Source organism: Staurois parvus, unplaced genomic scaffold, assembly GCF_062004578.1.
Source record: "Staurois parvus isolate SC_StPar_1 unplaced genomic scaffold, SC_StPar_1.0 ptg000087l, whole genome shotgun sequence".
Classification (NCBI taxonomy): domain Eukaryota; kingdom Metazoa; phylum Chordata; class Amphibia; order Anura; family Ranidae; genus Staurois; species Staurois parvus.
Window position 1 is genome coordinate 12,359,204 of NW_028317883.1, and position 14,315 is coordinate 12,373,518.

The window sequence follows — 14,315 nt, forward strand, 5'->3', positions numbered from 1 at the left end:
TCTTAATCATTTAAAGCACTGATCCAGCCACTGATTCCGTATAGTAATACATTGCAAGATATTGAACTGGACAAACTAATTATAGAATTCAAATGGTAGCTATTGGATCTTATATAGGTACATAACCTGCAATGACATAAACTGATGATGGTATATACCTAAATTGAGGCCCTAGATTATATGGGGACAAACTTTGTATTCTAGAGGCATGATGGGTAAAAGACTGCTCATGTTCAAATACGGTAGATGTATTTATGTGGATAGGTTATATGTGAAAGAAATACACATATGTTAAAGCAACAGAAAACAGCTGTGATTTAGTCACTACTTTTGGTGCAGTGCAGTGCAATTTTAGCCCATTCTAAAATGGGGAGGGGCTTTGACGTCACGACGCTCGATGGTTCCATACTGACACCAGCTGCCAATTTTAGGATATTCACCACTGAAAAAAATCTGGAGGACATATTTTGTGCACAAAGCGGTTTATATACAGATTATATGTGAGTGCAATCTTTTTATTAATAAAACAGTTTTAAAAGGATGATACACTAGGATTTGATTTATTCCTCTATAACAACCACCATGGAAGGGGAGCCCATCAATTAAGTGGAGGAGGACCCCAAACAGCAAGATACTATCCCATCTATACTCTGGGCCATTTAAAGGGACATAAGCGTTATATGACCTCACTTAATGGTTTGGTCATATACTTGAGGTGAGAGCACAACCGGTGGGGGAGCACACAAATGAAAGTTTTTTTCACACAAAAATTCAAATAAGAGGCACGGCATATCCTATTCTACAGTGAACTTTGCACGTTTGAAGAAGTTTATATATGGACCTTTTTTTTTTTACTGTTTTTGACAATTATATGGACACTGTTTTTGGCATATTGAAATTGGTTTATTCACTTGTCTTATTTTCATACCTCTTTAATATAAATAGTATCAATTTGTATGCATATATCATTTATTTTGAGCATTTATAAGTGAAGCGCGGCACATTTTGGAAAATAGTATTGGTTTGGCACACTAGTATGAGTATGTGTTCGGTACAGGTGATTCACAATCAACACTAAGTAGTAATTATCACTTACATAGCAGCTCACAAGCTTCCATTTTTCAGCCCATGCAAAATTAATGGGCTTAAGCTGAACTGCTCAGAACTGCATTGCAATCGCACAGGAACACTGTGTGGTTCCTGTGCGATTCACAGTTCTTAGTGTGAATGGGCCCTAAAACAAATGACTAAATATAAATGCTCAGTGCCAGCAATGGTGCAACTGGTTAAAGCAAACCTAGTCTGTAGTCAGAAAAATGTAAGAAAGGCTCCAACAGATTGAAGCAGAACTACGAGTATGAATCAGTAGATGTATTGTGATAGATTCATTCCCAGCAGCTTAAATGCCCCTCTAAAGACACCTAGTGCCGAAATGCATCAGCAATGTGGTTCCATTGAGGTTCACCCATCAAGGTATTTTGATATTTGCATAACTCTTCCAAAGAGCCAGCCCATTGCTTTCATTAGGGCTAAAGGTTCTTGAAGAAGTACAGAGGCATGTGTTGTGATGATTCTAGGAAGCTGATGTACATCACCTGCCAGCCCCTCCCACCTTCCATGATCGGCTTGCTTTACAGGAGAAGCACAGAAACTCAGTGATGACATAAGGGTGTGTAATGAGTTATCATTGTCAGCTATCACTATACTGCCGGCTTTCTGACAGGAGTGATGCTGCTTTCACACACAGCAGCCACTCTGCCTGTCCCTCCCCTTCACTGTCCATTCACAGAAGGCTTTGCATTGAGTGAATGGGTTCACATAATACAAAATGTTCTGTGATTGGGCAAGTGAGTGGCTTAGATCTGGTCTTCCTCTGTGTTCTGATCTTCAGCTATTGTGATTGGCCAGGCCAAGATGACACCACTCCCACACATACGCAGTCTATTCATCTTGGCAGATGGCAAAATTGTACACTGATCTGCATTAGAAAACCTTCCTGTTCACAAGCTCTGATCTCCTGGCAGTGTCTTAAGCCTGGCTCGAATCTCAGCCAGTTCAGCAGGGACCAGCCTAGATTTGATCCATCCATGGGCAGGATGATTGTACCCAAGTTGATCAATTGATTTGTAGCATCTGATAATTGCCAGCAGCTATAGCCACTAGAAAAAAATCACTTTTCTTCCAGCAGGGACAGTTCCCAGTGCCCCCCTCCCCTACAGCACAATAGCTCTATAGGAGGGATTCCCCCATAGGATGATGGGTGAATCGAGCAATTTTCTTTCCTGCAATCGTATCATCTATGGCCTGCCTTACAGGGAGGTCTTTTTTTTTTTGTTACTGCAGCAGGCAGGGCCATTCTGCTAATTCACCATTTTAGATCAAATGCCTATTATGACCGGTGTTCCCCTTTACTTCTCTGCCTAATTCTTTTCATTGGGAGAGTATGTTCTATAACTACCACACCAATGATGCAGTATAATAAACTGATCTGCTAGTATATGCACACCATTTCCTGTATGCAGGAAACTAATGGGTCTGCTTATCAATGTTTTTCACCCAAGATTTACACTAATAGAAACATATGTGAATACTGGGTGAAAGTGTGGAAATCTTGGCAGAAAACATTAACAATTAGACCTCTATGCATTTAATTATTATTGGTTCTTACATGTTTTACAATGTATGGTCATGTGATCCTGGCTTCAAATAGTTAACCTGCACTAAAATAGTTACCTTCCTCACTGTGCGGCCACAACTAGGTACTGTACCTTGTACACACTTGCTCTGCTACCCTTTATATTCCTATGGGTGGTTTGTAACTTCTCTGGATAGCTGGAGGCCACCATGAGTATATGCACCCTAACAATGAGCAAATCTTTTGCTCTGTTAAATATTCCATTGAAACGGTTTTGTTCTGTAAGTGCAAAAAAAAATACCTGTTGATCTTACGTATGTTATGGAGATGATGAGAGATAGAAGGTGTTTTGTAGTCCAAATCCGAAGCAGGCAGCCTAGAGTAACAACGCTGCTCCTACATAGTCACAGTACAGTGAGTGAGTATTGTCACCTAGGACAGGAAGCATGTTCCTGGAAGAAACACCAGGTAAGAATAAAGGAAGGAAGACCTAAAAAAAGAAAACTAATGCACTCACCACATCAAAGGACTGGTAAACTGATCAATATATAACATTTTTGTTCATGGGTTTAGATACACTTTAATACATTTTTGCTCATTTTAAACACAACACAAGACAATCAGTCATCACTAGTACACTTGAAGATGCTTCTCCTTGCTTTTATTTGTATTAGTAATTCGATTTGGTCACAGGACAGCACAAATAAATACATGTAGCAGTGTAGTACGCGCGCACTCTCTCTGGCAGGGTGGAAAGGTATCTTGTTTGTCTGGAACAGGCGAGATACTCTACTTCTTGGGGGCAGCTCCAATAGCTGCCTTCTCTTCACGAGTGATTGGGATAGAGCGTTCAGGGACATCAGCCTGTTTCCTGGGTCCACACACTGTCAGCACTCCATCTGGGGACAAGGATGAAGTGATGGATAGGGGATCAACATCCACTGGGATTTTATATCTTCTCTGGAAGTCTCTGGTAACATAGCCATGCTCATCCTGGGAAAAATATCCCCAATTAGTTGTAGTCCAAGATAAATTTTATATCATGTTTTTGCATTGATCAAGTATCTGTAATTATGTCAATTCAACTTTATATGACATCTAGTTAGATAAATACTTAGGTTGTAAAAAGACACATGCCCATTGAGTTCAACCAAAAGATGAAATTCTATAAATAAACAAAACAACATCTCATATCATCAGAACCTTAAATCTACAGCTAATTCTAAGCAAGGCAACAATATCCTATCCCTGCACACACCTTGCTGTTTCACCTATATCTCACTGTCAAGGTACGCATTGGTCTTTCCCATGTATCCAAACCACCAACACACACATTGGTCTTTCCCATGTATTCCACCATCAACACACACATTGGTCTTTCCCATATATCCCAACCCAGATACACACCTTGGTCTTTCCCATGTATTGCACCACTAGCAAACATATTGGTCTTTCCCATGTACCCCACCACCAGCACACATATTGGTCTTTCACATGTACCCCACCACCAGCACACACATTGGTCTTTCACATGTATCCCACCACCAACACACCTGTTGGACTTTCTCATGAATCCCACCACCAGCATGCACATTGGTCTCTCCAAAGTATCCCACCACCAGCACACACATTCGGTGTTTCACCTGTATTTGCCACCAGCACACGCATTGGTCTTTCACCTATAACCCGCAAATCAACATACACATTGGTCTTTCCCATGTGTCCCACCACCAGCAAACACATTGGTCTTGCTTATGTATGCCACCACCAGCACACACATAGGTCATGCCCATGTATTCCACCACCAACACACACATTGGTCTTTCCCATGTATCCCACCACTAACACACACATTAGTCTTTCACATGTATCCCACCACCAACACACACAGGGGCGGACTGACAACTCATGGGGCCCCCGGGCAATAGGGGATCATGGGGCCCCTGAGTCCTTGCCCACACTCAAAGACCACCCAAAAAAGCCTATAAAAGGTACCAGGGGCATTTCATGGGGCCCCCTACTGACCCTGGGCCCTCGGACAGTGCCCGAGTACCCGAATGGTTAGTCCACCCCTGAAAACACATATTGTTCTATCAACATGAATCCCACCACCAGCCCACACATTGTTAAATGTTGTCTTTCACAAGTATCCCACCACTAACACGCGTGCTGATCTTTCTCATGTATCCCACCACCAGCACGCATATTGGTCTGTCCCATGCTGTATATTCTACCATCAGCACACACATTGGTCTTTCCCATGTATCCCACCACTGGCATGCACATTGGTATATCCTATGAATCCCACCACCAGCATGCACATTGGTCTTTCCAATGTATCCCAACACCAGCACACGCATCGGTCTTTCCCCTTTATCCTGCCACCAGCACACACATTGGTCTTTCACCTGTAACCCATCACCAGCACACACATTGGTCTTTCCCCTTCACCCTGACCCAAACACATTCATTGACTTTCTTTGTATCTCACCCCCGGCTCTCACACTTTACATTGCAGTATTCAACGGTTTCAGTGAGATGGCCCCTCTATTACACAGAGCTACCCCTCATATATCTTGTATAGTGTAAAATAGAGATTATTGCACACATTTAACTCTCACCATTCATTAATGTGCAGAGGGCTATTGGAGGATGCATCAAGTCATATTCAGATAAATAGAGTTATGGATATGGATATCTTGGAATGTGAAGAACACCAATGTAAAACCAATGTAATGAAACCATTTTTGGAATGATAACACCCCTGATAATCGCACCATCACCTGCTTCCGCAGGTGCATAGTTAAAATCGTCCTTCAACTAGACAAAAGATCCAAACTCTGACTAGTGCCTCTAGTTATCTGCTGAGCCCCAGATGGGCCAAAACACATAATCAGGAACCTTTTATGTGAATGACATAATGGAAGGTAAATTTGGCTATGGATAACCTGGGTAGTTAGTATTGGTAAGCATATTTTATATAAATATGTGGGAGCTATACTGGTGCCATTGTGTGGTCCATGAAATAGTCTACAGTATCCACATAAGGATCGCTCACCCGCCCGCAATGCACTGCGGATCAGTGGCCCATAAAAGGCACAGCGATGTACCTGTACATTGCTAACTTTTCCCAAGCACACCTCTGCTGATTGCATACAATCAGTTTGTCAGCAGGTCCCGGCCAAGTGATTCATGGTTGGGACTTGCTAATGGGTTGTGTCCACTCACAACCCACAGCCCAGAGCCCTGTGTTGAAAACCAGACAGTGCTCTGTACAGAGGGAACGATCTCTTTGTTTCTTCTCCCTGCAAAGGAAAAACCAGCACATAATACACACATTAAGCCTTTTAGGCATACACTTAACCCCTTGAATACCCTGAGATGTTAACCCCTTCCCAGCCAGTGTCATTAGTACAGTGACAGTGTATAGTATTATCACTAATTACTGTATTAATGTCACTGGTGATGTCAGTCAGTTCCCATCCAGTATCAGTTAGTGTAAGATTGCCTGCAGCACAGTCCCACTGTAAGTTACTGATCACCTTCATCAGTAGTAAAAAAACAACACACTATAACTTTCACACAAACCAATCAATATATACTTATTGGGATTTATTTTACCAAAGATGCAGCAGAATACATTTAAATTTATAAAGAAATTTGATTTTTTAAAATTTGTTTTAACATGTTAAAATAACACTTTTGTATATGTTTTACAGCAGAAAGTAAAAAATATTAGTTTTTTTTTTTTCAAAATATTAGATCTTTTTTTATTTATTTAACAAAAACAAAGCAAAAAAAATAGTGGTGATCAAATACCACCAAAAGAAAGCTCTATTTGTGTGAAAAAATGGTATAAATTTTGTTTAAGTGCAGCATTGTGTGACCTCACAACTACCAGTTAAAGTAGAACAGTGCTAAATAGGAAAAAATAGCCTTGTCATGAAGGGGGTAAAACCTTCCGGAGCTGAAGTGGGTATATACCGTATAATGAGTATATTGTAGAGCTGCCATGTTTGAATAGCCTTAGACTGCACAGAAAGAGATTACTTCAGTACTCCTGATTTAGCCCCAAAAAGAGAACCGGTCTAGGTACAAATATGCAACTACTAACCATTTTCCATTTTTAGAAGGTGCATGCTTTAAGTGAGTCACTACCATGAAGCAAACATTTCCATATCAGTTGTCTCTACTCCTGGTATACAGCTAATGTGCCAAGTAATAAAGAAAGGATAATGATGATAGCCCAACAACACGACCTTTCAATATTAAGTGACAGTACCCACTGATTGGTCCTACATGACCCTTTGATGTCTGACATACAAATCTCTAAGAGCAGATTGGGCTAGAGATAAGCGAGATTGCTGACATCACGTATTTTATGACAGCACTACAGAAAGATTGTGGGATTAGATTCTCATCAATACTGGGACAAATTACAATGTATTGTCTCTTCCTGATTACAATCAACCAGAAAGTAGACATAATGGTGAAGAGTAGTTCATGTCCAAGGGACCAGGAACAGCATAAAGAATTTTAGGACACAAGTCGTGGCAAAGTGTGTGGCAATAAAGTTTATAGATGTGCAATTTACCTGACGCTCCTCGTGCTTTCCATGGATTTCAATGAAGTCTCCTGACACTTTCACTTTCAGCTCTTCAGGAGAGAAATGTTTGACATCAAGGTTAACAGAGAATTTATCCTTCTCTAATCTCATCTAAGGGAGTAAAACGCAATATAATCAGCTTACATTCAAGCCAGACCAACAATAAATTCAAAAGTTTTTTGTATCCACATTTATATCACAAGAAAGGTGAATAACCTATGAAAAATGGAAACCCTACATCATTTTTTCTGTATGTAAAAAAAGTATGCTTATTAAAGGGCTGAGAACATCTGCTGCACAGTAACTTTATCGTACTGTAATTTCAGTTTATCATTTTGCTTTATAGTTAGATAGTTTATAGCTAGTCCTTTTTGCTAAATATATAAACACTTCTTGTCAGGGACCATCGCGACGCATGGGTCTGCACATGCGTAGGTGTCTGTCAAGACATGCAGGCAGCAGGGCACTAGGACCCAGGTGCACCCGTCACCTATGACAGCGCTGGGCAGGCACTAGGACCTAGGCTGCGCCTGTCAGGCGCAGGGCGGGCTACTTAAACCAGCCCTGCACAGACACAAGTTGCCTTATGGTCTGATCTTGTTCCTGTGATCTGTGAATTGATTCCTGACTGTTGCTGACCTTTGCTTGAACCTGACCTTGCTGATATTCTCCTGCCCTGACCCTCTGGCTCGTTTGACTACTCTTCTGGATATCCCTTCTGATCTGAACTACTGTTACCAGACCCGGCGAGTGACCTGATTCCTCTGTGCCTGCTGTCTTGTACCACGCTGTCCGCCCGTTACCAACCCTGCCCGTCTGACCAAGCTATTGCTCAGCCATCCATCCGACCCGCACGGATTAGCTGCTGTTCTCCAGACCTGTCTGCCTCTTCACTCCAGGCTCTCCACCTGTCATTACCTCAGGTGATTCCTCTACCTCAGGTGGGTGTACTCAGGGGCCGCGACCTGGTCACTGTCCACTCCAAGCCCATCCCCACCATCAGGGGCTCTGGTGAACAAGCAGACTGGGGCTTAGACTCTGCGCCCTGGGGAATCCTGTCCTGTGGACTGCTAGAGTACACCAGGTGGTCCATAACACTTCTCCTTCAAGTTTTGCTACCCCCATTTAGAATAAAATGTTTTATAAGCAGGGCCCATTTGCTTTGTAAATTGCTACATATAAAGATATACAGTGTAAACAGCTACAAAACATGTCATATAATATAAAAAATAAATTATATATAATAGTTATATAAATTAGACTAAAAGTTTATAGTGCACATTGATTTAAAGGGATGGAATATTGGTTCTATATCTTTTTTTCTTTTGTCATTTTTGTATTTATTTAAGTATTTTTCTTTTAGGCATGTAAATATTTAATAAAGCATTATAAAGTTTAGCATAATTGTAGCAAGCAGGGAAAGCTATAGGTTCCTTTTTACGTTTTCATCGGTCTCATTTGTCCCTTTATTGTGAAAAGCCTGTTGTTTACACAGTTCAACAGCTTATTCCCTTGTTATTGGCAGGAGCTGGCCCTTTAAGTGGGCCGTGACACCAGTGGACAGTTAGTGGAGCTCCAGTTCATTTGTTTATTGTGGCTGCACATTGATCAGGAACCCATCCTATCAGCTCCCAATCATTGGTAGTTGACTATGACCTGTTGGTTACAGCTCAGTCACAATTCTGAGGGCACAGATGGATCATGCCCCACAACAATAAAGCGGCGCACATATGCAGCAGTTGGGTATCAAGGCAAACCTGCCGTTCTCTTGCATATACAGTTTATTATGCTGTCATAAAGGGGTTAAGCTGAAATCTACATTTACATGTGAATAACTCTTTGCAGTGACACATCACTTATTGGATGGATGTATCCAAGGTTTCAGTCAGACAAAGCTAGCCTCAAGGCAAGCTGATACTGTGCTGTCTTTTAAGAATACCCATGGTACTCTGGGAATCCTTTGATTTATATATACACATACTGTATGGTGAGGACCAAAAACCTGAAACAAAGCTTTCCAGATTGCTGTGGTAGTGGGTTTTGTGAAATAACCCTCTACTTTACAATGACTAAGATCTCGTAGACTGATTTTTTGTTTTCCCTTTCAGTGATCAGTAGATGATGACATGGCATTGTTATAAAGAGGGTATTGTACTTGAAATATGAAATCCCAGTTGTGTTGTTTGTACAACAGTAATGTCATGACTAAGTGAATTGCTATCTTTGTGATTACAAGGGAAGAGAACAAGAATTTTCTATTATGCAGTCACTGAATGGGGCTATTACTTATGTAACTACATTCAGAACTGTATGTATAAGACTAAACTGCAGGTTTTCATAGAATATTTTGTTCGTCTGTAAATCAGAACATGCTGAAGCCAAAGACAGCCAGGTAACTAGTATTCTTAGAAGGAAATCAGCAACTACAGTTCTTGAATTTCTTTAAAGTAGAACTATAAGAAAAACCTTTTTCGTTTTAAGATAGAGTAAGGGAGGGTTATAACTTCTGTCATTTTTTTGCCATCTGTGTCCTATTGGGGAAAATACCCCTTCACTTCCTATCTCATAACCAGGGCAGGAAGTGAGAGGAAATCCTTTCCAAAGCGAGGGAATCCCAGCAATAAAACCTGGCAGGTGTTCTGATCCCTCTCCACTCTACCCTAAAGAAAAAGTTTTGTGGTTAGTTATATTTTAACACTTGTTTGTTGCAATATTTAGTGTATTTATTGCATGCTGTACTTTAAGAGTTATGATTGTGAAGGTGAAGTATGGCCAGAGCTTCTTTGCTCATATTTCTCTTCTGAGTACACTTACTCTTGCTCTTCTGTGACCCAGAGACAGATTATAGTAAGCTTTTACCAGCTGCTGGTTGACGTCACAGAGCCAGGCTCTGAAAGGATCCTGACCATATTGTCGGGAACCAACCAGTTGTGTGTTTGACAGCTGGCATGGCTTCAGCGCACAAATGAGAGCCAAAGCCAGCTGTGCCTGCCCACTTTTCAGCCTAGTAGCTCCAGTGAGCGCTGGAGTGGCAGAGGAGAGAGCTGTCACTGCTCTCCGATCTGAGAAGACAGAGAAAGGAGTGAGCAGTGGTCATGTGATTACTCAGTTCTTGGTCTAAGAGTCAACATGGGAGAGCTGCAGCATCACACCAATGCTGCAACATAGAGGTGAGTATATATGTTTTTTTTTTAAATTCCTATACTTCTCCTTTAACACTCCTTCAACACTCAGACAATCCATCCATTTATCAACAGCTTTAGTGTGTATAACAGCTTAAGCTTTCATAATATTATCCACATAATTTTTTATTTCAAGCATCAAGATCTCAGCATCTGAGTTCACAAATTTGCCTACCTATCTCATCCTTTTCTGACTCTGCTGTTTATTATTATGAAGGCTGCAGAAGGAGGGGCACTCCATGATGGAGGCAGCAGCTGGTAAATCCCAATGCTGGAATCCCCAGCATGGATAAGAGGCCAAAAAGTGTTCCAGACCACCATTGCCCTCCTATAATTTAAACAACAGTTTTAAACAGTCTGTTTAAAATTTAAAGTACGTGCTATTTAGTTACTTGCTGCTAAACTATCACCATATTTTAATCTGTAATTAAAACAGACAGTTGCCCCTAATTTTCATTTTAAGGTGCCTGCTGGGGAGCTGAGTCACCCTATGTTTTTCTACCTCTCTCAAAATCTTGAAATTGCTCTGATGGAGTTCTGGTCTCCACAACCCCCTAGTTGTGACTCAGAACTCAAAAGAAGTGGTAAAGTTAGGTGTAACTGAGAATTTAGGAGCAAAAGTCTTCTCATGGGAATTGCTCTACGGAAATAAAAAGCAAAGGGGATTGAACTCTAAAATGTGCATATCAATTCTCAATATATCCTTTAAATACACTTTTGTGTAATGCACCAAGATAATCATTCTGCCTGGAATATATTTTGCTAGCAGACATCAAAAACCTGAAAGTGAAGATAATTACATAAGATTCCCATAACATGGCTGTACTGTGTGATGTTTCCTTGCTTAATCAGTGAAAAAGAAATGACTTGGGAAGTGTTTTAGGACATGCTGTTGACATACAATGTAAGATTGGGCAATACCATGTAATGTGATCCATGTGTAATAAAAAGGGACTTTCTTGGCGACAACTGACTTAGGACTGTATGATAGCTCAGCAATGTTCCCCTCTGTAAACATAGGTCCAAAACAAACGTATTATATTATCAGAAAATACATGTAGAAGTTAAATAAGAGTATTTTAAGGCAGAAAATATATTATGCAATAGACTCTCCTTTTGTCTAATCGTAATAAAAGAAATAAGATGACAGTTACATCTGTAAAATTTAAAACATAGTCTGTTAAATTCCATTTCAGTCGTTACACAATGTATGCATTAGGCTATGTAATGCACATCTAAACTCTGGGGATAAACAACAAGCTGCAAAGGGTAAATTCCAGTAACCCTTAGTACCAATCTGATTTCAGCATTTAACTCTTGCTATCAGTTAATGTGCCATATCATGTACAATGATTGCTATTGCAATTTGAATTGAACAATAAAAATTAATTTACTACTTTAATTTTCTTGAACTACCACTACTAATCCTTACTGCAGCATTAAATCAGCAAAAAAGTAACAATTTGTCATTGTCGATACTCATTTTATGGCCATTTCTTTAAACAGGAAATATTTACATTTATATAGTTCTTACAGGTTTAGCAAGCATCAAAATGAATATAGAATGTATATTCTATATTCATTTTGATGCTTGCTATGGTTTCATTCAATAGGTAAAAGAAAAAGTCTTCATTCTGTACCCTTGTTCCTCTACAGTCCACTTGTTGCCTCTTTCTATTCAGCATAGGCAATATGTAGAATTATCTATTGTTACATTTCAGAACTTGATTTCAAATTAATTGTACTTCTTTGCATAGATACTCAATGCTTTGGAAATGAAAGAGATATAAACTTAGTTCTGCATTACCCCAAAAGGCTGCAATGCAAACTGCACAGCTGCTCTTTAAGAGTGCATATATAACAGTACTAATAAACATGGCGTAGTTTATAACCCAGCACATTCAATAGGCACGCAGCTGGGGATTACCTCTGACAAGCCACTTTCGATCCAGGATGGTAGTCTGAGAAATGGATATTTGAAGTAGAATGGGGACAGTACTGAAGATGGAAACAAATCAGCTTCTTGGAGATGCTCCCCAAAACACTGTTCAAAGATCCTGTTTGGTCCAAAGAAGGAGTAAAATTGGCGACGAAACCAGGGGTGTTGGATAGTTATGTCCATCTTCTGACTTCCAATGACAGCTGTCAGAGAGAGAACCACTCAATGTTGGAACTACCCAACAATCCAAATGGTCTTATATACAAAATGGTCCACCTTGGGCTCCTCCCTGGTACCCCAACATTGAACTTTCTAGAAAAGAGTTGTCAGATGGATTAATTATGCTACCACGCTTGCCTGCTCCCATTCAGTAGTTAGATGTAGGATATAAGTAGTGACACATCCTCTATTCAGTCCGCATCCCATTGGATCAGCAAGAAGAGTTTCTGATTATGTCTGTGCCCTCTCTCTCAGTGTTTGCACATTGGATTAACAGAAAAACAGACAGGGGGATCATTTCAGCTACTGTTCTGTAACATGACAAGGGATGAGTTCATTCTCAGATGTAACAGCAGATAGTGTGATCCCTGCTTGCTGCAGACAGAGAGTAGCTTATTCATTCCAGTACCGTTCTGAATATCTCAGCACTGGCCCTTTTCCCTTCTGTGGGTTTACTTAGCATACAGTGGGCTGGAGACTGTTATTTGTCCTCTGCTTATAGAGACTAATGCATTGTTGACCACCTCTGGTTTCCCTTGGGATTCATTCTGTATTATATTGCATACATTACCCAGGATTGTGTTCTTTAAATTAGTGGCATTTTTTTCCATGTTACTACAATCAAAACAGTTTTAGTACTGACTAGATACAGACTTAAGCTTAACTGAAATACTGTTGTGATGTCATCCATTAAAGAAAACCTGTACTGATTTAGAAATTCAGACTGCCCACAGCTAACCTCCTTCTGAAAAGGCTAGCTTCCTGGCTGTATTAGATGTGGTCACAGACACAGAACAAGCATACGGCATATGAAAGTATGATGTACCTTCTTGCACAATCAGCAATCATTGGAGATGGTACATTTGATAAACACTGTATTTTAGGGCCCATACCTACACATTGGTGATTGGTGGAAGGAGTAGCAGACAATGATAAGAGAAGTGAAGCTACCTTCTGATAACCATTCTGTACTGCTAATTGAAATATACACCCCTATATTTTGTAAATCGGAACCAAACCCATCAGTTTACCTGTTTCCCAAAACAGTTACATTGCAGGCATGTCATGAATTATAAATGTCACAGTTGCTTGTACTCTGAACCAAACTGTCAAGCCATCAAATGGCTGGTGTCATAACTGATCACATGTGCACCACCATGGCAAGTGCAGATCAAACAGAAACTAAAATGTCAGCTGTAGAGTGATTCCTAAGATGATCTCCTGAGCACACCTGATATTTCTGAATATTTAGGTTAAGGGATTGGTTCACACCAAAACATGGTATGAAAAAGGCATGTTTCCCACACCATACAAAAAAGTGGCAACCATCCCAACTATTAACTGGTCTTTGTAGCAAACTGCACATGGAAGGGCAATGTAGATCACAAACAAAGGATTTCCCAGCACACTTACCCGATAGCCTGCAAAACAACCGAATTGACCCCATCTAACAGTTTACATTTAAAACAGAGGGTTTTGTTGGCACATATTTGCAAATATATGCATAAGCTGCAGTGCCCATGCCAAAGGGTTGGTTGCTACTTTTTTGTACAGTTGGACAAATTGGTTTATGGTTTTAAGTGCACTTTCATGTAAAAATAAACAAAAACAAAAATGTGTACTTTAGCAAATGTGTGGAAAATTATAAAATGTCTCTGTCAGTGAAAGGGTTGAAGCAAACCTTTAGTTTGCTTAAAAAATAACTGAAAGGTCAGTTTCCTGCAAGAGAAGATC

General features: G+C 40.3%; 1 protein-coding gene across 2 annotated transcripts; it reads right to left on the bottom strand.

Moving 5' to 3' along the window:
• Positions 1-3,279: 3,279 nt before the first annotated feature.
• CRYAB (crystallin alpha B) lies at positions 3,280-12,955 on the bottom strand. Of its 2 annotated transcripts, XM_089670186.1 has the most exons (4): positions 12,639-12,955; positions 12,351-12,565; positions 7,230-7,352; positions 3,280-3,628 (listed from the first exon to the last, which is right to left on the bottom strand). In XM_089670186.1, exons 1-4 carry the CDS (start codon positions 12,727-12,729, stop codon positions 3,425-3,427), a joined length of 633 nt encoding a protein of 210 aa, XP_089526312.1. In that variant the 5' UTR covers positions 12,730-12,955; the 3' UTR covers positions 3,280-3,424. The 2 variants fall into 2 exon arrangements, with proteins under 2 accessions (XP_089526312.1, XP_089526311.1); XM_089670185.1 differs by having other exon boundaries at positions 12,351-12,944.
• Positions 12,956-14,315: the final 1,360 nt, after the last annotated feature.

Coding starts and splice junctions, on each gene's coding strand:
- CRYAB (XM_089670186.1), bottom strand. CDS start 12,729: ATGGGAGCAGGCAAGCGTGGTAGCATAATTAATCCATCTGACAACTCT. Junction 12,566..12,638: donor GTACCAGGGAGGAGCCCAAG/GTGGACCATTTT, acceptor TCTCTCTGACAG/CTGTCATTGGAAGTCAGAAG. Junction 3,629..7,229: donor GAAAGCACGAGGAGCGTCAG/GTAAATTGCACA, acceptor TATTTTTCCCAG/GATGAGCATGGCTATGTTAC.